This window comes from Dermacentor andersoni, chromosome 1, assembly GCF_023375885.2.
Source record: "Dermacentor andersoni chromosome 1, qqDerAnde1_hic_scaffold, whole genome shotgun sequence".
Lineage (NCBI taxonomy): Eukaryota > Metazoa > Arthropoda > Arachnida > Ixodida > Ixodidae > Dermacentor > Dermacentor andersoni.
Genome location: NC_092814.1, coordinates 202697819 through 202724932, shown reverse-complemented (window position 1 = coordinate 202724932; position 27114 = coordinate 202697819). Strand labels below are relative to the sequence as shown.

At 43.1% G+C, this 27114-nt stretch overlaps 2 protein-coding genes and 2 long non-coding RNA genes across 4 annotated transcripts in view; 2 read left to right on the top strand and 2 right to left on the bottom strand.

Annotated features, from left to right (window-relative positions):
- Positions 1-11211, bottom strand: part of LOC126546948 (uncharacterized) — a 42972-nt gene extending 31761 nt beyond the window's left edge. Inside the window, exons 1-2 of the mRNA XM_050194668.3 lie at positions 11185-11211; positions 5218-5251 (exon numbers count right to left, since the gene is read on the bottom strand). Of these exons, the coding sequence (XP_050050625.2) occupies positions 5218-5250 (33 nt within the window). The 5' untranslated portion in view covers position 5251; positions 11185-11211. The remainder of the gene's footprint in view (positions 1-5217; positions 5252-11184) is intronic.
- A 102-nt stretch (positions 11212-11313) lies between these two features.
- Positions 11314-12157, bottom strand: LOC140215279 (uncharacterized). The gene is made up of 3 exons (XR_011892235.1): positions 11914-12157; positions 11520-11565; positions 11314-11334 (listed from the first exon to the last, which is right to left on the bottom strand). It is a non-coding gene; the product is annotated as an uncharacterized lncRNA (long non-coding RNA).
- Positions 12158-12418: 261 nt separating this feature from the next.
- Positions 12419-14139, top strand: LOC140215278 (uncharacterized). Its single transcript, XR_011892234.1, has 2 exons — positions 12419-12719; positions 13880-14139. It is a non-coding gene; the product is annotated as an uncharacterized lncRNA (long non-coding RNA).
- Positions 14140-17624: 3485 nt separating this feature from the next.
- Positions 17625-24062, top strand: LOC126546951 (translation machinery-associated protein 16). The gene is made up of 6 exons (XM_050194680.3): positions 17625-17843; positions 17922-18046; positions 18119-18156; positions 18213-18300; positions 18462-18650; positions 23876-24062. Exons 1-6 carry the CDS (start codon positions 17841-17843, stop codon positions 23964-23966), a joined length of 534 nt encoding a protein of 177 aa, XP_050050637.1. The 5' UTR covers positions 17625-17840; the 3' UTR covers positions 23967-24062.
- Positions 24063-27114: the final 3052 nt, after the last annotated feature.

Here is a 27114-nt window from a genome sequence, read left to right as displayed (position 1 = left end):
TGCAAGACACTAGGTCAGTCAATGGAAGCTATCTCGCGCAACCTTGTAGTTTCAAAATTGCAGCACCAAGTTACTAAGCAACTGTTGCTCAGATGACCTTCTAGCCCATATGACATGTTAATATGAACCATCGGTGTCAACTGGAACATGAACAGTGAAACGGGTGGCCGAAGCATAATTGAAGGTACAGTGCGTACTCTCGGCCAGTCATTATCAAAGACAGCCGTGCACATCCAGTTTGCCTGCACGGTGTGAGGACGCACACCCTACTACGATAGTTTTGCTTCTGTTTTCATTGATTTGACAGTGACAAAATGAAAATCGAAGTAAACAGAAGCAGAACTATCACTGTGTGGCAAGCATCCTCGCACCCTGTGGGCACATTGGATGTGCAGGCCTATCCCTGATGATGACTGGCTGATGGTGCATACCATATTTTCAGTTAAGCTATGGCCACACACTCCACTGTTTGTGTTTCTTTCAATGCCAATAGTACTTCTAATCAAGTGGGCTTTCATCTTGTGATGAACACCTACTCAGCAGTCTGATCAAGCCCATGACTGCCAGGTGTGGTTAATTGTTTGTTCTTTTACCTTCCACCCTGTACTGCTTATTTGCTATGCCACTCAAAATGCATCATGCAACAGTGATGTACGAGTGGATAAAGTGGATGTTAACTTATACAGTACTTGGTCATTCTATCCACTGCTAGTTCCAGAGAGTTTACTGGTTAAATAAGTGAGCTTGTCAATTGCTTAGAAAGCGAAATGGAGAATTACAAGCATTATGCATTAACAAGCTCGTTAAGCTTGTAAGTAGGCAGAAGTTAAGCAACAAAACTGACAATTTAAAGATTTTGCTATACCTTCTTAATAATGATGCTTTCATCATTGTCACTCAAACCAGACAAGGACAAAAGATCATCATCTGATGCAGACAGTTCTTCAAAATTCAAGTGATAAAGCTGCAACTCCGAGCTGCAGTTGTAGCAACTGTCATCTGGTGCATGAAATTTGGCCACAGGAAGCTCCAGGCTTTGCAAACTGAACAGAAACAAAGGAGAAACAAACAAAACAAAACTAAACAAAACAGAACTTCAGGTGGGCTAGTAAAGTAAGGCTATGGTTATTTGAGGAACTAAACTTTGCTATAATAGTTTGCCTCAAAAGTCAATTCAGTTAAGACAAATCAACCCATTAGAGAAGACACCGCAACATAAAAAAAATCTAAGTTAGTACATACTCAATGTAAATGGAGACATCATGAATTATTGCATTTGCTAACTACTGCAGAAAGGCTATGGCACAAATCATCCACATAATTTCATCTGTATAAGCAGCTTGTTGACTTTCACCTCTTTATCTTGCAAAAATTACTCCTACATTAGTGAATTTCCTTTTCCACAGGTTTCTAATCTATTCTATGCTCAAAAAAATTATTGTAATATCTGTATTTACTAATTTTCAGTTCCTTGATAGTCCTATATGTTAACAGACCCCTGCTTCAACTATTGAAAGGGTGCTGGAGTCCTACCTGTATAAAAATAGGTTAAATTAGGAAAAGTTATATATATATATATATATATATATATATATATACATAAGAAACATCGAAGATTGACTGACTTGCAATAATATTTTCCAATGAAGTTACAAACTGCCTTTACCTTGATGGAGTACCTCTTTAGAAACCTCCTTCACAGAGACTTTTCAAGTGTTTTGTGTCAATGCAGTTAGTAACAGCTGCATAAGTTTTCTTCGAAGTTTTCCTTCTTGTTTTTCTAGCTTGCTGGAAGCACTGAGAATATGCTAGCAAAGGCAATGCTCTAACCAGCATCTCTTCACTGTGTTGCAATTTTTGTTGGGCAGAAACTTGGAGACTGACAAAGAAGTTTGAGAACAAGTTAAAGGGACACTAAAGTGAAAAATGATTTCTTATGCATCAGTAAATTACCGTTCTACAACACCAAAAACACTACTCTTAAAACAATAAGACGTTTGGTAAGCCAGAAAAAGCGCAAGAACTAAATACGGGTGGCGACACCTACTTAAGTTCCCGCACCTGGGGGCTGTGACGTCTTGGATTTTGATGGCATCTTCTAGGGCCTACTAATTATATATAGCGGTACAGATTGACTACATTGTGTTCTAAAGGAAACAAATATTAAACATGGCAAGTTTCGGGAACCTTTATTCAGCCAATGCTGCCCAAATGCGAAAAAATACTTTGGAATCCCCGACGTCACGCTGACGTACCGGCGCTGGGGTTTCGGCGTGAAATTCAAATACTGATACTTGGACCTTCATTTTCTCATCTAATAATCAAACTATTTTTTTGAAATGACTGCCTGCGGGGTTCTCAAACAATGCTTCATTAGTCTAAACTGATTTATTGTTTCGCTTTAGTGTCCCTTTGAGGACCGCGCAAAGAGCGATGGAACGAAGAATGCTAGGCATAACGTTAAGAGAAAGAAAGAGAGAGGTTTGGATCAGAAAGCAAACGGGTATAGCCGACATTCTAATTGACATTAAGAGAAAAAAAATAGAGCTGGGCAGGTCATGTAATGTGCAGGTTAGATAACCGGTGGACCATTAGGGTTACAGAATGGGTGCCAAGAGAAGGGAAGCGCAATCGAGGACGGCAGAAGACTAGGCGGGGTGATGAAATTAATAAATTCACAGGCGCTCGTTGGAATTGGTTGGCGCAGGACAGGGGTAATTGGAGATCGCAGGGAGAGACCTTCGTCCTGCAGTGGACATAAAATAGGCTGATGATGATGATGACCACAAGCCTAGTTTCACTGTTCTCTTTCACTGGCACTGTCTAATGAAAGCCATACAGTCTTATTAAGACAACCACAGTTTGCTGAAGCAAAACAGGCAAGGGAGCTCATGCTAATAATAAGTGTACATGTGGGAGCACGTTTGTTGAGAGGTAAAATAACCTCACTATACCCTTTTGACCATAAAGAAATATTAAGTCCTTTGAAGAGTGTTTTTCACATTTGCAATTCTGAGGCTAAGTATCAGTGATGGGCAAGGACCTTTTCCACAGTGCTGTGTTTCAGCATTCTTTGCAACTTTCACAATGCTACGTGCTTTTCATGAAAGCACAGGCATGCTCAAATGCAAGTTCTCAAGGTCCACATTCAAGCCGTGTGATGAGGCATACTGTGGCTTAGCTTTGTTTTTGCTCGGTGGCATTTGCTTTCTGTGCCATTTTGCTTGCTTTTCCTGCTGCTGATGAGTTGACACCGACTGTCTGCGACCACTAAAAGAACCAGACTTTTCTGGCCAACAGTTGTTGTGTACTGTCGATGTGCAGGAGCCACACGAAAAGTTGTCGCTATTCAATAACCTGCAGCCAAGGGCCAGCAAACTTCAGAGTGACGTACGCTCCCTGCTATGTGTAGAGGAATAACATTTGTCTCGCGTTCATGCTAGCATTATGTAACGACTGGACAGATTTATTTTAAGATGCCCAGAAGTGTTACAGGGCTTCTTTAAAGATGCAACATTTCAGTACATCATCAGCTGGCCATTTACCTGCTTCTTGGCCACTTTTCTGGCAGAAGCAAAAGCAAAGATTTCTCTACTTTTGCTTCTGCTGGAGGAACTGCTTCAGTTAGGATGCCTAGAGAAACCTGGCCAATGTGCACCATATTGAAAATTGCAAAGAAATATAGATGAAAAATGGTGGAGAATTCAGCTATTTGAAAAAATTAACAAGAAGTCTTTCAAATGAAACTTAAGGCTCTGTGAGCGCAAGAGCAGACGTTTATTAAAGTATTGTCTCGAGACTAAGCAGGTTTATTTTATATAATGTTCAAAACATGTTGCAGGGCTCCTTAAAGTATTACTTCAAAAGTGATGTACTGTTGTGATCCACTGTTTAGATTTTTTTATTTTACAAAGGACCTTGTGATTCAGGAAAACAAGCAGTCAACTGCAAAAACGTGAACACTTTAATTATAACTGTTAAAGTGTGTGCAAGTGTGTAACATGTGGATATAAAGACAACATAATGGGTTAGCGGGAGATACTGTCAAACTTATAATACCAAAGAAACAAAACCCAGCAACAATGAAGAAAAAAAAAAAACACTCGCTTGATAGTCTCATGGAAAGATCTGTGAAAGCTGAACCACTGAGAAGCACATTACCTCAAATGTCAGTTTAAAATTGGTGAGGCTAAGCATATTTAAAATCTTGTTGCAATTTTGCATTCTCCCTTTCAATGAAATAGCTTGTTAACAATGTCATACCATCGCACACATGATTGACAGCCTCTGAAGCAATTCATTTCGCAGTTACATTAATGTTTGCTTTCTTTTTTTTTTACTTTTTTTTAACTTGTTCTTTCATGCTGTTTTTCTGAAACACTAGGTTGGCAGCAGTGCTGACATTTGTGAAACCCCGTACTCGCAAACCTAGTTCAACTCTAAAGTAAACATTCAGCAGATATCTACCTGGCTGAGAACAATCAAATTAAAGAACAAAGAACACTCTAACCAATGAAAACTGAAAAAAGCCGCACACCTGTCAAAGCATTAAAAAAAGAAATGCATATAAGCAGTGCTACATCTCATGCAATCTTACCCCTGAAGAAGGAGCCGCTCTGGCTCCGAAACGTAGCTTTTAAAATTAAAATAAATTTTGGTTGGAGTTTCTTTGTTCTTTAATTTAGTTCAACTCTGCCAAGTAAAGGGCAGAGCTGACCCCTTGCCCCTCCAATGGAGCAATCATTACTCTTCAAGAAAATTAATTGGCAATTCCTAAGCAATTCCTAAGCTACAATTTTGTACTCGGAGCGAAAGGCATTTCTCAAACAAGTATGTACCACAGGAATCACTGAGGACTGCAAAGCACAGTGACAACTTCATTTGAGATTGAGAGGCAGTGCTATCCTACACTAGTCAGAGCAGAGGAACATCTATGAATATGGGGGCAAGGATCACATTCTAGCATTTTGGAACATAAAGATATTAATGAAATGTGCAATCCTATCAATATAAAGTCTCATGGATATATGTTACGCATTAAACACTCCTAGGTTGTAGGCCTGCAACCTCCACAGCAGCAAGTGAAGCACAAGGTAAACATCAAACCCAGTCATGCCTCAAAAGCAGAGGCCTTGCACGATAATTCAAGCATGAACAGGTGAACATGCAGCATAGAGCACACATAGAAAAAGCACACAAGGATACAGCAGAACATACCTTGCCCTTTTTAAAGTTTAGCCATGATGACATACTGAGAGGAGAGAGAATAAGGAGAAACTGCATGAGACACAAGCAGGAGAGGCCTTTTTTAAAGCAACAAGCCGCCTGTCAGCACAAGAGAAGGCTGCAAAAGGAACTTCATTGCAATGACAGCCCACTCAAGAAAAAAAAGTTATGCAGAGAATTGCAAGGAAAAATCAGTAGCTATCTGCATGAATCCAGTCCTTTACACAGTAGTAGTGTAACCCCATGAATTATGGCACATGCATTTGTGTAAGCAAATTTCACTTTTTTTTCTTTTCATTAAAACAATCTTTCCACAGATCCCAGTGTCCTGTACAGCTTTGAGATTCCTTCAAAGAAACAAGAGCTTTCATTAGAAAATTTCACAAATAGGAAGCTCTTCCAAAATTCCAAATGTATTGCAGTGGCTGCAATTAATGTTAGGAAAGAAAACTTCTCAATCAATAGTGGCATTAAACTTGAGCAGTTATGGTATCAAGCCTCAATTCCTTGCACGTGCAACAAAAAGGTACTTTGCTTTTTAACACGACCAGGTCAGAATATGTGCCAAGTCCAATGCAGCTTCAGACGTGAAGGAGATGGCTGGTTACATCATGGAAATGGGAGGTGGGTGGTTGTGTGGTGCCACATACCACCAATGCCTGCATTCACATCGTGACCGTGCTGCCATGTTGCCAAAAGCGAAGTGCACCAAGCACTCAATGGTATAGGAGGTCAAAGGAAGCCTTCACATTCCCAGGGGAGCAACAGCAAGGGACCAGGCTTAACCCAAGTCCAATGTGGAAAAGCGCAGATTGAATAAGCATGAAAGGGTTGATTTGGCAGCACATGGCCAACTATCAGCAACATGGTCATTGTGTGGTCTTCAACCACTTCTCTTGGCTGACAAGCATGCACGAGTGGTTTGTGATACCACGTGACCACTACCTCTAATTCCCATGATGCAAATGACCTCCAGCTTGATGATCGAAGCTGTGCTGCAGTTGGCCTGTGTATTCAGCTGGTTGCACAGAAGTTCACTTAATCATTTGTTGCACTCTTGAAGAAATGAGGATCCATCCCCTTAATTAAATAGTCGACAGCTATTAATAAAGCAAAGAAAGAATGGGAGACAAGATTTTCATGTCAATACTTCTCTAAAGAAGCAAAGTACAACAACTGTCAACCTGAGAAATCTAGAATTAATATTAGTTGTGCAATTCAATGCTGAAATTTAACATACACATGTGCATTATGACTTAATGGTGACACCTGCCACAGTCTTCCTATTCTCCAACAAACTCTGCACACCACCTTTCTGCTTTTTCTAGAGCTTGTGCAAAAAAAAAAAAATAAAGAATGGATGTGACTTATTACAATGGTACAGAATCTTCAAAACTGGAGAATTAATGGCAACACACAATAAACTGACCTAAGCTAAAGGATTAGCATGTACAGTGCAGACCATTAGACACTGTTGAAAGCTGAAAGGTAGCAGTGGTGTGTTAGCCAGACACCGCTGCTCCAAGGGAACAGCACCTCCCAGGCATGCACCTGCGCTGGAGGCACCGGCCAGATGTGATGAAGTATCCTCGAGGGGAATTGAGCAAGGCATCAGGTCGCCCCGAGCAATGATTGTTTGAGAGAAGACATGTTGTAATCTACATTAATCTTGATTAGTTGAACAGTTTTCTCACTCTAACAGGTGTTGGATGCAGAAAATCTAGCCTTGCAAGGTAGCTAAATGTGGAAGGATGACTACACATCACAACTTAAGGGCACCACAGGGTATGAAGAAACAAAAGAAGCAGCAACCAAGTGAACAAGACAGAACACAAGTTAGCCGTTCATTCTCCATCAACACCACCTAGCCTCTGCTAACAACCAGGGACACATATTTGGCATCACAAATGTTATGTTCACCGCTATTGTTGCACACAGTACTTGCTGTCTGGCCTCCCCCACAATGAAGAAATCAAAAAATAAATTCGCTGGTTTTACGCGCCAACACCACTACCCGATTATGAGGCATACTGCAGAGGGGGACCCCGGATTAATTTTGATCCCCTGGGATTCTTTAATCTGCAGCCAATGTATGGTACACGAGCGTTTTTGCATTTCGCCTCCATCGGAATGCGACACCATGGCCGGGATTTGATCCCGCGATCTCGTGCTTAGTACTCCAATGCCATAGGCACCAGGCCACTATGGAAGGTCAATGGAGAAATCCTTTATCATAGATGAACACAAACCTTGCTCTACTAGACTTTCATAAGACTACTTTTAAATGCTTACTAAAACCGGCTTGGTTCCTGCCTTTGAATAACATTTGGTGTTGGTGCCTTGAATCTGCTAACAACACGAACACTTTTGATGCAGCGTGAAATGTAATACGGACACAGGAAGGCACATATAAAATGACAACACACAGCACTAGTAGCAACAACAATGTTTATTCTCAAAACCAGATCGCTTATATACCACATGCGCCATAGCAGACATAGATCACGTGGAAACACTAAGAAACGTGTGCGATGAAAGTCACTCCATCGAACCATACTCATGACCAGCCGCAACCTACCTGAACAAATTGTCCCCGCTGACACAGGAAATCTAACTCCTTAGGAAACAATGCTTGCTAATGCACAAATCACCAAGTGCGTTGATATGCTCTGCCTCGACAATTAATTGGGTGATCTCACCTTTATATAGACCAAAAATGACTTTTATCAAATAAAGGTCGGCAAGGACATGCTCGGGTACGGAGGGTGAGAAACCCAAAAGGTGGCAGCGTTTTTTGTTGTTATTGTGCTCTTTCAACCGCTCATTTAAGCACCTACTGGTCTGGCTGACATATTGTTTCCCACAGGAGAGTGCAATAGGATAAATCACAAATGCCTTGCAATCTATGAACTTGTTTTTATGCTTTATTGTGCACTTAACCTTTTCTGTCCTACAAGGATTTGTGTTCACACAGAGCCTTCCAAGCTTATCGGGTACTGAAAGAAAACACTCTAATGTCATCGTGGAGTGCCACCTTCTCAAGGTTATGTGAAAGTTGGTGAATATAGGGAATTACAGCTGTGCTGCTCGTTCCTGCACTTGCACAGTGTTGAGTGTTAGATTGGCCTGAACTCCCGTGCCTTCTTTTAAGCTGCTTTTTTCCTACAGACACTAAAACATGGTCTGGATAGCCAGCTTCCTTTAAGCGTGGAGCCTTATTCCAGAAGCTATCCTTCATTAGGTGAGTGCAAGAGTTCTTTAATGCATTGCTGAGGCATATCGTCGCAATGCCTCTCTTGGTTAGTTTCGAGTGGTTAGAGTGAAAAGGGAGTCAAGCTTTGTTAGCCTGTGGCTCACACTCTTAAAAAAGTTTACACCCTTTGGGTTGTATCTTGTCCCACAACAATAATCATCATCTGTCTTGCCCATATTCCCTTCTTTTAATGCTGTGAGCCCGGCACTTCCAAGTCATGAATGGCTTTCGCGTTATCAGCTTGACACAGCATTCTGGACAGGAAAGTAGCAAGCGCAGAGTTTTCAAGAAAAGGAAACGGAAGCAAGACAGATGATGATTATTGTTGTGGGACAAGCCCCAAAGCGTGTAATCTTTTTAAGAGTGCATAGCACTAGCATAGCTGGTTGTTGGAGCAAACAACTTTCAAGTCCAGAAATCTAATGGTTCTGTCAATTGGCCATTAAACTGTCACCTGAATAGAATTAAGGCCACCACAGAATGCATTCAACCCTTCCTTGCTTTTGTTTTGAAAAATTTCCCAAGAGCAATCAATAAAAATAATAAAATCATCAATAAATCTAAAAAGTTTCTGTATGTTTGTTCTTTCGGACAGTCATGTCATGTTCAGCTAAAAAAATATTGCTTAACAAGGGGGCTATACATGAGCCAATGCACACACCCTTTTTCAATAATATATCCTTGTTCCACTTGATAAAAGTCGACGTTAAGTAAAATTCCACCAAAGCAAGCAAATCGTTAACAAAAATCCCTGCTTCTGTAGAAAACATTACCACGCCAAAGTCATCAATGCTAGTTTCAACACACTTTAGCAAATGTGCAGGTGGGAAGGAATAGTACAGGTATATATTGCGATAAGACCGATAAAGAAGGTGGCTTTACAGTTTTTTCTCGCAAATGTTTCTCAGCGAAAGCTAATGAGGCTGTTTCTGGGTCGTTCAATGTAAAGAGTGACGTGTTTTCAGTGGCATAGCTAGGTTGTCTGGTACCCGGGGCCCATAGGTCTTCTATCACCCCCCCCCCCTCCCCCCCGGTGTAGTCGAGGATATCAACAACTTCCGGTGTCTTCAGAAGTATATGACACACACTTATGCTGTCACTTTAGATAAAGTCTTTTGTGCTGCTGCTTTGACCTGCCACTTGGTATCCCACCACATTAAATACAAAGGAAGTGCTTAAGCTTATGCAAACATCTGTGAATTTATAGGATAGAGGGGTGCACTCTATCTTTACTTGGGGGGTGCTTAGATTTGAAAAAAATATGGTACTTCTTACAATATCAGCACTTCACTGTACTACCCCACAATAGCATTAAGAAATTCCCCATTTTCTGCAGGAGAAGAATTAAAGAAAGAAAAGGCGTGCATTTAATTAAAATAAGGAAGGCTGAGCACAGCGTTCTGTCTGATTTAAACAGTTTTAACGGCCCAAAGCAACAAAAGCTATAGGAGACACCATGACCGAGAGCTTCATATTGATTTTGGCCACCTGGGGTTCTTTTATGTACAGGTGCATATTAATGTAATTGGAACATGGCAGCTGCGGTCGAACTGCACCCCAGTGCTCTCTGGCAGCCTCGGTGGGGGGGGGGGGGGGGGGGGGGGGGGGGGGGGGGGGGGCTAAAAAAATTTGATCACACATGCACTCAGGCCGGCTCTCACAGCCAATTCACACCTTTTTATTAGTTTCTTTACCAGTAGATCAGAGCATTGTTGCCAGCTTCTGTGGCTGAACACTCGCTAACATGATGTCACTGATAGCATATCTACACTTGCCTGTGCCACGGGGGCGAGTCTAGTGCATGTGAAATACAGAAAATGTTATAAAATTTTTTTACATGAACATTAGCCAGCTACTGTGAAGCAAATGGCACATTACATGAGCATGTTCATAGGTCTCAGATTACACAAGAAAAGGTTTCAGCAGAACATTAAGCAGAAAGACAGGCAACATAATGGATGCCTGAGCACATATCAAGAGGCTAGGATGCTTTTTACAGATGTTTCAATACCTTTTGCACTACCCAATTGCACTAACTACTACTGCTACTTCTTAGAATGACAGAAAGTTGAGCAAGTTGGTCGGGATTCATGGTACTGAAAGGCAGGCATACAAAAAAAGGAAGTAAGGCACGGCGTTTGTGTGGTCCTTCTTTCTTTTGGTGTCCACGTTTTGTATGCCTGTCTCTCCATACCATGAGCTACATCATCTCTCTGTATGACGCATAACAAATGTGGGCCAAGGAAGATGATTACTGTCACACTATGGATTCATTATGAGACTCAAGATTTTTTGTCATAGCAACAGTACCAACAGGGAAAAAAAAAATGTCGTAAATAGGTGGTTTACGTAGTAAAGCACACCACAGCAAGATACAAGCCTTTAAAAGGGGTATTTGAATATCGACGCCTTAAATAAATGTATTGAAGAGACCACGGGAGAGGTAAGCCATGCCAAAGCAGGGTCGTCATCTGCCCTGGTTCAGCTGCTTAAAATCTTCATGCATCGTTGACAATTTTAGCCTTCTTTTTATCTGATCTGAACATTTGCAACTTGTACTACATATTGCTTTAGAAAAGCAAGGGTTGGATGAGAAAACTTTATGACAATGCGCCTTTGCTGCGACATACTCCAGCACCCATGGTGGTTAAAGAATTATGACAAGTATAACACAATTACTGAAGGGAAAACTGGGGTTTGCTTACCTTTTAGGCTCGCTTGATGGCTGCTGGAATAATAGTAATGCGCACATAAGATACACTTAGCTTTCATACCTGTCCCGCAATTAACAATGAACCTTTTTAAAGAACAGGATTGTAGTTGGCGCAACTTACCTCATCAATAAGTGTTTCGAACTGTAAAAGAGAAAGGAAAGAATAAATAAATGTATACATACTACACTTCATTACATCACACTTAGCGACTGCAAAATTGGCTAAGGATGAACCTTATGAATTACTAACCCACATATACTTCAACATAAATAAGAAACTGGCTTTGCACTACGGCAAAAGTGATGGAATAGTAAGAAGTTACTTACTTCGATGAGGCTCGACGTATCGAAGTAACCGGCGGGTTTGACATGCCTGGCGAGATAAAAGCCGGTAGTCATCAAAATCACAATGGAGAAAGTCGAGTAACTTCTTTAAGACTGGCACGTTAAGACAAAAACAGCTGCTGTCACGCCTACTGTAGATGATGTTATTATATGCCTTAGGAGAGAATTGCTTTGTGTGCTAGCACAGTGCAAAGGAAACTGATCGGTACAAGGGATCATATGAACGAAGTAGCCGTCAACCACTACTAGTTAAAGAAAAACAAGTGCACTGTTATTAATAATATATTATAACTGGGGTGAACAACTCTGCATAGAAGTGCAATAATTCCAAGCATTCTAAGAGCTGGTTGGAAATTCGCACATCGTTTTCTCTTACCTAACTCGCTTGTTTTGCTCTTTACAGCAATAGCTGAAACAAGAGCCCATTCCTTTGAAATAATAAATGATCATTTAACTTCCCTCCCTCCAACTACCACCATAACTCTTCGGTGTATGTAACGGTGAGCAGAAAACCGCACGCGTTAAGAGCCAAGGCATAATCTTCAGATGCAGACACAAACCGCGAACTCTTCACCCTTGCGCGGCGGCTTTCCCGCAAGCACCAATGGAGTATCTGAAGCTTCCTGTACATGCATACACTTCCGTTCAAATAACAACTCCAGCCGTGACCGCTTTAGGCGCTGCCATCGCCCATCCAACGACAACCTGACGCGTCTCCCGGCTGTGTAGCGGCGCCACTTAACCGACTTAACAGACTGCATGGACCGCATTTTGTGAAGTGATAACACCAATCTAGCTGATCTAGCCACTAGTCGGCAAGTGGCCCGCCCGCTAGCCGAAATTAGACTGAAACGCGCGGCCTCAGTAGCCTCGGGCCATAGAATAAAGAAACAACTTTAGAGAAGGGAAACTCTACCTTCCACAGTGGTTCGAAAATAAGAAGCGGCAGCGCATGGAACTTAGCAGGGGGCCCGACAGATGGCGCTACTTACACAGAAAGCGGAAATGTTTTTTTTTTGTGCAGTATTCAATATGGCCGCTTTATACCGGTGGCTGGCGTACGCTGGGCGCTGGGTACGCGCCGTGCTCGCCTCGCTGGCTTTGCGGCATGCCGCAGCTGCCGCGTTTTATTGGCCAGGAGACTAAAGAGCCTCTACTGACGCCCATATAAGCAAGCCACAAGTGAGTGAACAGGACGTGCGACTTTATTGGCAGAAGCAAAGCAGTGCACCTTCTCATACAAGATCAGAAATAAAATTTGCATGTCGAGATGCGCTGAAACCATTAACGCGAGCTCGTCAACTGCTCACTTTCGTCGTCGCACATGGTGATCTGGTAACGAGCGACAATCAGTAGCGCAAGCAGATTGGGCAGTGCACCACCTGTTTGCATCGACAGTCGTAACTTGCATTGCGAAGCAATCGGTTGACGCAAGGCATCTGCAGCCGCAACCAACACAGCAACATGGACTAAACGGCATTTTAGCGTTCCCGCCTTTCCAACCTGCATGTTTCTTTTTGTTCTTTCGGGGGCCGCTAACGTGTAACTCATAGTTGGCGCACCACATTCTCAATATGGGCATCGCCATTTGCAGCCACTATTGCAGGCCTTCCTACCCATGTGGCTATCAACTTCGGACCATGTAATAACGTGTGCTGGTCTCCGCTCACGCCACATCACGGCCGATGAAGGCCCACAAGCATAATTTGCCGGCGGCTGCAGCAGGAAATGTCGAATGGGGAGAGCACCAATTACGGTGCATGTAAATTGGGAGTCATTGTCGCTGTGTGGACTGCAGGAGCAGATGGTTACCTCGGGAGACTGTTGCCTGTGCAGCTGACCACGTCGCCACATCGAAGAAACATAACCCGGCGACCATTATCAAATTAGACTGCATTCAATCAGCGTATAAGCTTCATACAATACACTGTACATTGGCTAAGATCCACATGACAACAGCGGGCATTCACGCACTACAGGTCACTTACAGCACATTCAGCTATCCGATTTCAGGCACAGTGCTTGCCTACGTCGCACATGGTGGTCTAGTAACGAGTGACAACCAGCAGCACAAGCAGATTGGGCTGTGCCCCACCTGTTTGCACTGACAGTCGCCGTAACTTGCACTGCGAATCAATCGGGTGACGCAGGCACCTGCTGCCATAGCCAACACAGCGACATGAACTACCCGACATCCTAGTGTTACCTCCTTTCCTACATGCATGTTTCTTTTTGTTCTTTCGGTGGCCGCTAATGTGTTGCTCACACTTGGTGCCCCACCTGCTCTCAATATGGATGTGGTCTGTTTTGTGGGAATCACCATTTCGCAGCCTTTTTTACAGGCCTTTCCACCTATGTGGATATCAACTTCATACGCTTCAAACCATGTAATCATGTATGATAGTCTCTGTTCACGCCAAATCACGGCCAAAGAAGGCCACAAGCACACTTTACCCATGGCTGCAGCAGGAAAGGTCAAACAGGGAGCACCAATAGCAGTACATGGTCCCGTTGCAGTCATTGACTTTGGGACCCTCGTCTGCATACTATTTGTTGTTTACTTATTGTTTTTGGAATGACGAATAAACTGAACTGAACTGAACATGTAAACAGGGAGTTTGTGTCACTGTGCGGACTGCAGGAGCAGGTGCTTACCTCGAGAGGCCGTTGGCCAATGCAACTGAACAGGCTGCCACATCCCAGAAATGTAACACGGCAACCATGACCAAGTGGGACAACATTGAAACAAGATTCTGCAATCAAATCACTTCAGCATACTCTAACATAACGCTCAATCTATACATTGGCACTATACATTGGCTACGATCTACATGACAACAGTGAGCATACACGCACACGGGTTGCTTGCAGCACATTCAACCGTCCCGAGTGTAGGCATAGTGCTTGCCTTCGTCGCACACGGCAGTCTGGTAACAAGCAGCAACCAGCAGCGCAAGCAGACTGGACAGTGTGTCCCACGTGTTTGCACCGACAGTCGGCGTTGAATATGAGCAACTTGCATTGCGAAGCAATCGGGTGACGCAAGCATCTGCTGCCACAGCCAACACAGCGATATAGAGTGCCCGGCATTTTAGCGTTACCGCCTTTCCAACCTGCATGTTTCTTTTTGTTCTTTTGCATACCACTAACGTGTAATTCACACTTGGTCCCCCACATTCTCTATATATGGGCATGGTCGGTTTTCTGGACATCACCATTTTGCAGCCACTTTTGCAGGCCTTTCCACACGTGGATATCAACTTCATACACTTAGAACCATGTAATTATGTATGAGAGTCTCCGTTGATGCCAAATTATGGCCGAGGAAGGCCACAAGCAAAATTTGCACACGGCAGGAGCAGGAAAGGACGGAAAGGGGAGCACCAACCACGGTGCGTGTAAATTCGCAGTCTATGTCACTGTGCGGACTGTAGGAGCAGGTGCTTGCCTCGAGAGACTGTTTCCCAATGCAACTGACCAGGCTCCCACATATGAGAAACGTAACACGGTGACAAGTACCAAGTCAGACAGCAGTGAAACCAGATTCTGCAATCGATCACTTCAATGTAGCTTGCACAAAAACACAGGCTGTCGAGCAAGAATAGCAATCCTGAATGAGACTAGGAATTCAACATGGGAATGAGAAAGCTCGCATTCAAGAAAGAAGCCACTCTACCTTGCAAGCACTGAAAGCCAAAAACATTAACAAAAGTTAAATGCTACATAGCACACAGCGTAAAGGTTAATGCAAGACACACGCCAATGCCGCATCAGCTATTTCAGGAGAGGAATTGCACATGACAACATACACTAGAAAGTACTGCTACAGATATGTTATGCTGCTAGACAGTGACTGGTATTAAGCATGAGCAAAGAATTGGTTGACCTTTAATGTTTGGATGAGGAATAGGAATGATCTCTAACAAAAATGTGGAATGAAGAAGCTTGCATTCATTGAAACAAAATTATACTTGGCATGAATTGGCAAGGCCAGGAAGCTCACTAAGGAAGTGCAAGCTGGCAGAACACTCTTAGCCAGCGTCGTCTGTGCTTGTTCAGAGGTTGCAGGTACATCTGAAGACACAGAATTTTTTTTGTTGAGGTACCTGGATGACTCGGCCAACATCCGTGCTGGTGGAATGATGGCGTAGGCTCTTTTCACTCTTGAAACAGTCATCCGTAGACTTGATATCTCATCCAAATAATTCTGGAATGGCTTCTTTGTTCGTGGTCTTGTGAATTCAGCTCCAGCCCCTTCCTGTTGGTGTAGATGGGGGCTACCGTGATGACCAAGATGTACTTGGCACATACTCTGTTGGGGCAGAACAATGGCACATGAGATACAGCAGAGATTATACAAACTCATGTAGTGTTTTCTTTCATATTCGAACCAATTATGCTGAACTGTAAACATGAACAAACGTTCACATCATCTGCTACAAACAAATCACATGTAACTCAAGACTAGCAAGCCACTACAGCATATAGCAAGCATATTTATTTCTGAACCAGGTGTTGTTTACCTTGTACTAGCAGCCAAAGTCCACACAATGACCTTGTTGTAGCAGACAACAGCTTCTATTTAGTGCATGGAGTGTGTTGCTTTATGCTGGTGCCATCTTCATTGCTGCATGTCTGGAACAGAAATTTTGACTACATCAGAAATTGAATAAGCACAATTTTGCAATATAAAATGCGAAAAGGTGCGACATATACATTGCAATGGTTTGTGACTATAGAACACATGCAAATGTACAGTGTTTGTTCTAGGGTGCTTAAGCAGCATGGTAAATAAATATGGTTACTCTCCGTAAAATTGATTTCTGCGTAACTACAATGCATGTCAACAGCTTAAGTATTATTAAGATCACAAATAAGAACATTTGTGCACTCGTTTATACACTAGAAGAGATCACACTGCTGGTTTCACAAGCAAATAGATGAAAGACATGAAGCTATTAGAAATGATGCATTCTTTTTGTGCATGAACGTGATGCACCGCTTCGCTACTGCACAAATGTACTGAGGTAACCCAAACTGAACAGGAAGAACATTTGGAACCAACAGGTACGAAATGTGGATGAATTGTCAGGCGTGCAACTGTTTAATACATTAAATTCAGTACATTAGCTTCCGTTTTTCAAAGGGTTATTCGGATCTGGGAACGAAAGAAGTTGCCGGCGGACTCGGAAAAAAAAAAAAAAAAAAAAAAAATATATATATATATATATATATATATATATATATATATATATATATATATATCGATAAAGCTACTCAGCCACCCATGGATGCGGCTTCAACGATATGAAAAATGTGACGCGCGTTCCGATATCGCTTTCTCTTTCGTGAATGTGTGTATAATGATGGCCTCGCAACTAAATGTTTATTTCGGAAACAGCAAGGGAGGGTCCTGACTGCCCATATGTAATGCAGCATCTAGTTTGTTAACTTGCCTCCGCCTGCAAGTTAACGAGACGAATAAATTACATAGCGATTGAAGCAGCGATGTTAAACGACTCACCAGTATTGCTGTCCCCAGTCGCAGCAGGAGCCGGCTCCCATATCGATGCAGACGTGTTCCACACGGCTCACGACTGAAACGTAGCTTTCGGGCTTACACCCGAAGTTAAATAACGCCAGATATCAAAGCGCAATAAACTGGTTTTAGCACAACATAACCAACCGATGTACGAACCAAAGAATCCGTATCCACCGTGAACGCCAACATACCGGTAAAAATTTTAAATCCTGGCAGAGGTCACGTGGGAGGTCGATGATGCTGAGCGCTATTTTGCGTTTAAAATGGCAAAAAAACAGCAAAGTTTGTAATACAGAGTACAATGTAAATTAGGAATAATAATTTTGTACTCTTTGTCATGTAATAGAAACGCTTCAGTTATTGTTAAAGAAAGTTTGTAGGTTAAAATTGCGCTTACTACGGCGCCTCTAGCGGGAGATAATGCGCTCAACGGGGAACCTTTTTATTTGGTGTACTATGCCTGTTTCTTTAGCAGCGCCGCGCGGTCGATTTTTTCGCCCTCTGTGGCCATTTGTTGAACTTGAGAGTGTGCGGGGCCTGCCTCGGGCTCGGATTCTATGGGCTCGGTGCATCCTCCATGCGTTCCCGGTGTTTGGCGGCTCTAGCACACCACGTGCTGGCATGGGCACTAACGCTACTCTAGGCCCTTACCGTATTGTGTGGTCTTTCCGCTAGTTCCCACGTTTAGATTTCTTGATTTTCGTCTTTTGAGTAGTCTGTTAGTAATTTGAAGTGTCATCTCGCCGAAAGTTCTAAGCGCAATGGTGATGTACCGTTTGGTAGTGGCTCATATCAGCGCGCAAATTTTAGTGAGTTTCTCACTTCCATTTATTTCTTTACAGCCAAAGGCTAATCAAGCCGAGAAAAAGAGGCGCATACAAGCTCGAACGTCAAGGCCGGTGCATCCAAATAGCCGAAAGGCTCAGCAGATTGCTAGGAAGAGGATTCACCACGGCAAAATCGCAACGTAAGGCTACGTTTTCGCATGCGTCTCAAACTTGTACCTAACGTTCACTGTCAAAAACCTTTTGTTTTACAGTAGGAAGAAGCAGTTGGCACACAAGCTGAAGAACAAACGTAAGTGCCGTTCATTCTGGGCGTTAGCGACGCTAAACATGATCGCTCTCCTTCAGTCGAGAAGCTTGCCTGGTTTCGTGAGAACATGCCTACCGTCGAAGCGGACCGGCTGTCCCCAGCGGAGTTTGACGCGTTGATTGAAAAGTAAGACTCACATTAATCAGTTTCGGCTCTGAGCCCGCTCAACGTATGAGAGCATTTGGCATTTGAGCGCGGCGTCACCAACGTCACGCCGGAGTGGCAGTGATTTTACGCTCCATGTGGTTGCCACTTAATGGGCGCTTTATCATCTGTCACACTTACAGGTACTTCCGGCGCTTTGACGGGGAGCTTGAGCATGTAGATACCATCGAACGCATCCGTGGCACCGTCACTCAGTTCAGAGGGCGATTAGATGCTATCAAGATCACCCTCGAGAATGAAATCCGAAATTACAATTCATGTGGCATCGAAGCACCAGACTTGCTCTCGCCGGATGTTTTCAAGCTCTTTATGTAAGTTCGTTGCATCTGTCTACCTGTTCTTGCTTCACAACTTTGTGCGCTATTGAGTGTCCTGGCTTTGTGATATAACATCGTACATCTAACCTCTGTATTATGCGAAGGTGACGATTACTTGGTTACTGCACGTCTGACATTGCAAAACTGTGGACACTACTTGTGGACTAATAAGTACTAAGCCTTATACAGTTTGTTGTTGCAGTGCAGTGTACTTAACCTAATGGCGAACTTATAACACCAGGGTTCGTACACCTCCTTGAAGCACTTGAAAACCATTGAATTTGGAAAAACATATTCCAGGGTCCTTAAAACTCTTTGAAAATAAATGTGCTCCTTGAATTCCTTGAAAAGTGAGATTTGGTGCAGCTTTTAATTATTCAAAGTAAATAACTCCACAGAGGACCTATGCCATGCACACTCTCTCTGTGGAAACAATGCAATATATTTTCCTTCGAGACTGTAGCTAAACGATTGCAATGTTGCATTTCCACAGCCACCAATGATAGGCTTGTTTCAATCACTGTTGCCATCAGGGAACTAGACAAAGCCAGATAAAGTGACCAAGCCATGCCACCATTTTGCTGTTCTGCTAATTGGTACGCACTACAGCCACCACGGCACCATTTTCGACCCATAGGCTCTAGAAATTCCCTGCGGAAAGTAAGTTTCAGCATTTGTCTGAAGTCTGACACTAGTAACTATCATGCTAGAATGCGATTGACATCATTGCAGTGGGAAAGCCAACTGAGAAAAGCGACCTAAAGTGCTTGAAGCAAGTGTATAACTCAGTATTCTTAGCTGCAAGGAATTCCAGCTAAGAAGGAGATTCAATATTTGTCAGTGCATATGTATGAATAAGGTTTGTTTTCCCCTTCTTGAGTTTTGAATGTTCATTCAAACGAACCCTGTAACACATTCAACTACACTTCAGATATTGCTCCTTCCTTTCTCTAGCGAGGTACAGATCATTGTGCCACTGGAGCCTTTTTATGCTTGCAGTGAAGCTTAGTTGCTGTCTTACACAACCTTTGCATCGCTATCAGAGTGCTTCGAAATGACCAGTTGGATGCACCGCACGACTACACTTTGTCTAGCCAACTCCGTGCAGTGCAACGAAAGTTAAGGGTCGTGTCAACCAACCAGAACTCTGAAGTGCTTGGCCGTTGTCCTCCTCTGATTGCCCTCTGCAGAGCACTGACTGAATGGAAACTTCACTGAAGGATCAATGGCACAGAATGGGTCACACCTCCCAGTGCCTCCTCTATATTTTTCAATGCCAGCCACATGCGGCCGATCCAACCCTTTCCTACTCTCCCCTGTGGGCTAACGTTCACGCCTGCTTTACGGTCCAGGGGGACAGTACCACCTGGGTGGCACCTCATAACGGAAGCCGGAGGAAAACTGACAGATGTGTAATAACCTGACAGATGCAGGGATGGAGTGTCTACCGCTTCTCCGCCGGAATGGCAGCGGCATGCGCTCAGGTGTACACGTGACGCAAGCAGTCGTACCATCTGGGTAGCGTCGCATCGTGACAACTCACTGATCTAAGGCATACCAACGGCTCCCATTGGGGAGCAAGCGGTTGCATTGGCATTGAAAAAATAGGAGGTGGTGCCCGTCCTTTCTCAAAATGTGCAACTGGCCCTCATCACTGATTGGCTGACACATGCCCTAGCCTTGGAGTTGGTGAGGTGGGAGTATAGTGCCATTGTGTCTTCCCAGTTCATGGTAACACTGATATGTTTATTGAGGCAGGCATAGCTATTGCTAGTAGGAGGATACTGGAAAGGTCATTCATAAACGTGCTTCACCTGCACATTTTCTATCTTCATTACATTGAACTTTTCAAACACGACTGGAACATGAGGCATGTGAAAGTGCATGCAGGATTGTAGTCAAGATTGTGGAGCCTGTGGCAGTGTTTCGTGCTTACGCTGTTTAACCTGCAGATTGTTTTTTTTTTTTTTTGCATTCATTTGTCAGCACTGTGAGAAAATGCATCATTTATGCTTTACATTTTTAACACTGTTTGTGTATTTTTCACATGATTTGTTCATTTCCTTAAGAACCTGTGATTTTTGGAAGATTCCTTTCAAGGGCCTTGGAAGACTCCTTAGATATAGGTGCAGTACTTGCAACCCCCAAAACTGTAGATCTAAGGCCAGCACACTTGAGGATAATATGCATAGTTAGGAATCACTGTGCTGGATAGCTGCTTTAAAAGAGTCCTTGAAACATGTAGGAACATCCCTCAAGGAAAGCTTTTGCATCAAAATTTTATTACAGCACGCTGTATTGAAATAGCTACAAGTAGTTAAAAATTGTCCTTTCGAAGCTCGACATTCTTCCTATACTTATATTCTGTGTGGGAGAACACATGCAGAGGGACATCACTTTAAGGATAGGGATCTGTTTAAATTGCAGGGTTTATATATGCTTTACTCTTGATGTTCACAAGGTCGAGCCCTACCAGATTAATGCATTCGTACATGACTGTCAAAATTGCTCTCGATTTCTTTAGTGGCACTTCAGTATTTGCTTAACCAGCCGTGATTTCTTAGTGGCTTTAATGTTGCGCTGCTAAGCACGAGGTCGCAGGATCAAGTACTGGCTGTGTTTCGGTGGGAGCAAAATGCAGAAACAGACATGTACCATGCATTGGATGCACATTAAAGAACTCCAGGTGGTCAAAATTTATCCGGAGGCCCTCATTAAGGCGTGCCTCATAATGAGATCCTGGATTTGGCACATAAAACCTCGAATTTAATAAAAAAAAAGTATTTGCTTAATCCAGAGTCGCAAAGTCTGCATTGTTTGGCAACCTGCATTATGCCAGACTTGCAGTAACTGTTATTTGATTGTGTGCATGCTAGTTTTGTTCGTTTGTTTGACTAGACATGGTTGTGTTTTTCTTTTGCTTTAGCAAAAGTGAAAGTTGTGTTATCCTTGCATTACACTAGATTGCCCAGTCAAAGGTGTAAATCTCTATTACCTTTACATGGGCATGTAGAATGTATGTAAAGCTCTTACATGAATATTGAAGCTTATAGCCAAGACAGACAAAAAACTGTAGAGTTGTAGCAGCTGTGGAGAGACAGAACTAAAAAGAATATTGAGAATTTTGAGTATTCTGTACCAACTGTTCCTTTAAAGTTTTATGGTTTGGATAACAAGAGTGGCCATTAAATGTAGTGGCAATGTGAGTAATGAAAGTGTGCTTGGTGGCATGCCTAGCATGCTATTCCAAATGAAAACGGTGAGAAATGAAATGATACAAGTGGGGCACATGACAAACAGCATACACTAAACACACTGCAACATACAAAATTGCTAGTATTTTGTAAAACGTGCCTTCGTTGTATGGGAGGCACAGGTGGCACTTCTCATAGTCCAAGTACATGTCGTAGTTCAAGGCATAATGTGGAGGCATTTAAAGCTAGAATGTGCCTTTTCTTGTAATTTTTTCAGTTCAGCAGCATTATTGAAACTTCTGTGGCTGTACACTTTAAGAAAGGTTTGCACCCTTTGGGGTGTATATCTGCCACACAACAATAATCGTCATCTGCCTTGATGCGTTTCCTTTCTTTAACGCTGCGAGCCCAGTACTTTCCAGTAACGAATGGCATGCGCGTTATCAGCTTGACATAGCATTCCCGACAGGAAAGTAACGGGCGCAGCATTTTCAAAAAAGGAAATGCATCAAGGCAGATGACGATTATTGTTGTGTGGCAGATATATACCCCAGAGGGTGCAACCTTTTCTTAGAATGTACGTGCGTGTGCACAACATACATTGGACATCAATGCATGATGTGCCTCTGTTGTGGTACTTGCAGTCTATCTGAACAGCAGAAGTACATAAAAAAATGTTTGCAGTGAAGCTGTTATTGCAACTCTAAGTGCTTGAAAGCATAAACAAGCAGCACGTAAACACTGTCATGTAAGTGGACACATGCACCTATCCAAACGACGAAATGTCGGGGCATGCTGAAAATTGGAGGCAGTGACGGAAGTGGTAAATGGTGATGCGTGGGAAAATTTTAAAATTACAAGTGTAGGGCAAGTTATGTGCACTGTGGAAGTTACTACACGTTTTGATAATTGCTTGCCTGGGCCCATTTCCAGTCTGTATAGAAGCTCTGCGAGATACTAGAGTATGTATACCTATGCTGTCGAGAACACGTTGGCAAAATTTGTAGGATAATCGAGCGAGCCACAGGGTAATGTAAAGATTATACTGATTTAATTTCAGAATGCTTTAGGACTTGCCAGGAGACCAATACGCTTAATGTAAAAGAAATAAGTGGATTTGGTTGAGCTGAAAAGTTGTGGACCAGCTTGTGTAGTCGTGATGAAACGACACGGAAGTCACGGGAACACCCTCTTGTGTGGCGAATAATTTTGAAATTGTTGGTTTAAGGGAATGTGTGGAGATTTCAAGAAACTTTGCATGCACATAGTCATAGCTATGTAAAGCATGTGTTAAGTTTCCTTTGGAGTTCAGTAATGTTAAAGACCAACAGCAATAAAATTTTACTGACTTAATTGGTTATAATTGAGTAGCACATATATGATTGAAGCAATCATGTAGAAGCTGCAGGGCTGGTGATAGTCAAGTTTTCTTATTAACAGCCTTTAAACAGCACATTAGTAGATGACGTGAGCACCTGGTGATTTGTGAGAATGACTCGTGTCTTAGACCATGGGCACTGCCACATTTGGAGTTCGTGCCCAGTCACCACACTGGCTCTCTAATGTTCTGGCAAGTTGTAAGGGTGGCATTTTTAAAAAAATCAAAATTGTCTATTTTTGCAAACATTTCATCGTACATCCACTTGTATTTAAAATGTAAAATTTTGCCCGAATGCTGCTGAACTAGGCATCTATGTGATCCAAAATTCCATTGCAGTTGATCTTTAAGAGTGCTTGGTGCAAGAGGGTGTGCTTTCAAGGTTGCAGCAGCGGGCTAAGGGAGCACAAGCTGGGACGCGTTTCCTGGGGAATACCTGGTTTTGCAGGGTGTGGAGAAAAGAAATGAGGGTGGGAGGGGGGGAGGATCTAGTTGCGCTAACAGTTTCACTAGTATACTGGGTTGTAATTCTGCAAGCTTGCACAAGTCATGTTTTTCATTTTTCACCGTTATTAAAGTGTAGACTTGGCAGTAGCTTCAGCTTGCAATGTGTTTTGTAAAATTTCCACGCTTTTTTTTTTTTTCAGGGAGTGGGATGGAAAGAGTGTGGAGTACCTGCCAAAAATAGACATGCGTACGATCTCCAAGGCAATGCTAGAACGACTGGCATCCAAATGAGAGACAAAATATTTGTTTTCATTTATTGAGATTGTTACATCTGTGTATTTATAGAAACCTGTAAAAATTATGTATAAAAGCTTTAAAACCTTGCTACTCCATTTTTTTTTATTTCTGTGCCACACATGGTGCAGCCGTTCCTGAGCACAGTTGACTTGCTAACTTAACATTGGTTGTTTAACCTTCCTTTTGATCTGACTGCATTCACGCCTTCCAAAATACTTCCCTGCCTTTTAAGCACTTCGTTTAATTTGTACACCAGCTAATTTGAGCCAATCTTGCTGATCCCACCAAGGTTGAATTAAGGAGCAGCAATTGTAAAAAAAAGTCGAGTAGGGATTTCTGCTGTCTACACACCATGTAGAAAGGCTTGTACTGTTGGCCCAGTAGCTTTTGATCTGCATATTACTGGCTCAGTTGTGCCAATACCTATCACAGAAATTGCAGTTTCAGTCTATTTGTTTTGTATGCACTTGGTGCCACAATTTTACTGGTTTGCCTGGAAGAAGAAAAGAAACATGTTGGCTGCACCAGCTGTGGAAAAGCAAGCTCAGACAAGCAACTTGGCTAGTGCAATTTGTGGTACTTGTTCCCATCCTGTCTCCCATTTTTGCTATCCCATCGCTGGGTGCCTTGATAGGCTTCCCTTCTTGTGAGCTTTAAAAGAAATCTTTTCCACTTTATAGGTCAAGTCGGGCTTGTGTCACAGTGCCACTCTTGAGCTTGTACAGTGGCCCACTACCATGTTCATACCTGCTAACTCTCCCGATTTCACCGAATTCCGACTGATCCTCCCGATTGCATGAACACAGCCATAAGTCTCCCAAAAAACTGTCTTAACCCCACCACAAAAAAATTATAAACCATGTCTTGCAGCAAAGTTACATTGCAATTGCAAGGCCGAGACAAAAGCTGAGCAATGCCTGATGAGGTCCTGACCCCCTTTACACAAATACGCAACTGTTTGGCAACTAACACTTTGGCCGGTCAGATTCTGTACACTTGGAACTAAATTCGAGTACATAACTGGAGACAGTTAACAACTGTTCAATTCCAACAAGTAAGTATTGTTGCGGATGAGATGGATTTATTTATAAATTGATCGAGGGGGTGGAGAGACGAGATCGCAGGCAGTTGGGCCTTTTCTACACTGCGCGCAGCTCTTCCATCTCCTCTTCTTTGGCTCCGCTGCACAGCGTAACATCTTCCTCCGGCGCAGACGAAGCTCATCAAGCGAGTTGGGGATCCATATAATTGGTAGTTCTTGATTCGGGAACCCTATGATGGTAGTGCTTCAGGTGGGCCACATGAACCACTTGAGTCTTCCGCAACCGGCGATTATTGGCGGTCAGTTTTGTGATGACGTAGTTGACATCACTTAATTGGCTGAGTATCAGTAGTAGACCGCTGTACGTTGAGACAAACTTGCGATACAAGCCTTTCTTCCGTAGAGGTGTTGACAGTGACACATGATTGCCAGGGGCGAAAGTGACGTGTATGCCGGGCGTCATAGCGTGCCTTGGTTGAAAGTTGCGAAGACCCATGTTCTTAAGCGAGCGAGCTGACGCGCTTCTGCACGACAGAAAGTCTGTGAAAAGGATGTGTCTTCGTTAAGTGGTAATGGCAAAATCGTGTCCAAAAACGTTTGGGGACTGCGAGCATACAAGAGATAGAAAGGCACATAGCCGGTTACTTCATGCTTGGCTGTATTGTATGCGTACGTGACAAAGGGCAGCACGGCATCCCAATTCCTGTGATCAGCTGAGACGTGCAGTGACAACATGGTAAGCGTACGATTTGTGCGTTCGGTGAGGCCATTTGTTTGTGGGTGGTATGGTGTTGAATGGCGATTAGTAGAACGGTAAAGGCACAGCAGTTCTTCATCAACGTCGGCGGTGAATTGCCGTCCACGATCACTTATAACAACACATAGAGCGCCGTGACGCAGGATGACAGAATGAAGCAGAAAGCATGACACATCGGTCGCGGTAGCAGATGTAAGCGCTACAGTCTCGGTGTAGTGCATCAAGTAGTCAACGCACACGATAACCCAGCGACGACCGGTAGAGCTCTTGGGAAGGGGGCCGAGCAAATCGATACCAACTTTTTCAAATGGTAAGGTAGGTGGTTTCACTGGTTGCAAAAAGCCTGCAGGAGGCATCCCCTGCTTCTTATGATATCGACAACCTGGGCAACTTGCAATATACTGTCTTGTGCTCTTCCATAGCTTCGGCGAATAAAAGTGCTTGCATAATCAGTGAAGCGTGCGAGCAAAGCTAAGGTGACCTGATGTGATGTCATCATGCATGGTGCGAAGAAAAGCAGTATGCAGGCATTTGGGAATGACTAGGAGCAAGAAAACGCCTTCGGCAGAGTAATTTTTTTTGTAAAGCAGGCCGTTGCACAGCGTGAAGGGTGTTGTCTGACGTGCGGGCAGTCTCCAATAGGGGTATGAGTGTATGAGGGGTATGACTGAGGTAATGATGGACAGGCATGTTTGTAGCCACCCACTGCAGTTTTTGCACACTGAAAAAAGTAAGTATAATATACTTAAACCTGAACGAACCCGCAGTGGTTGCCCAGTGGCTATGGTGTTGGGCTGCTGAGCATGAGGTCGTTGGATCGAATCCCGGGCACGGCAGCCGTATTTTGATGGGGGCGAAATGTGAAAACACCCGTGTGCTTAGATTTAGGCGCACGTTAAAGAACCCCAGGTGGTCAAAATTTCTGAAGTCCTCCACTACGGCATGCCTCATAATCAGAAAGTGGTTTTGGCACGTAAAACTCCATAATTAAAAAAATATTAAACTTGAATGCATCTTTGCATTTATAAATCTGCTTGTGTACATGAAATAAATGTGATCCAGGCTCAGTTTCAGATTTGTGAGCTCATAGCCTGCTTAGTAGTGACTAGTTATATACAGCTGCCTCAGCTCAGTCTCAAGTAATGGCATGTAGAAAGTGGCATTCTTTCCTAATTCATGTAGAAAGTGGCATTCTTTCCTAATTATGTTTCACTTTATGCTGATGATGCCAATGTCTGGACCTTGTCACTAGTACGAGCCGAAATTTTTGGGTCGGCATACGTGGTGCCAGATAGAGCTACTGTACATGGCTCCCTAAGGGAGCAACATACATTAACTCCAGT

Bases quoted from the DNA above. Each gene is read 5' to 3' on its own strand.
- LOC126546951 (XM_050194680.3), top strand. The intron at 18,157-18,212 runs GTAAGTGCCGTT...GCTCTCCTTCAG, and splicing joins ACACAAGCTGAAGAACAAAC to TCGAGAAGCTTGCCTGGTTT. The intron at 18,651-23,875 runs GTAAGTTCGTTG...TTTTTTTTTCAG, and splicing joins GATGTTTTCAAGCTCTTTAT to GGAGTGGGATGGAAAGAGTG.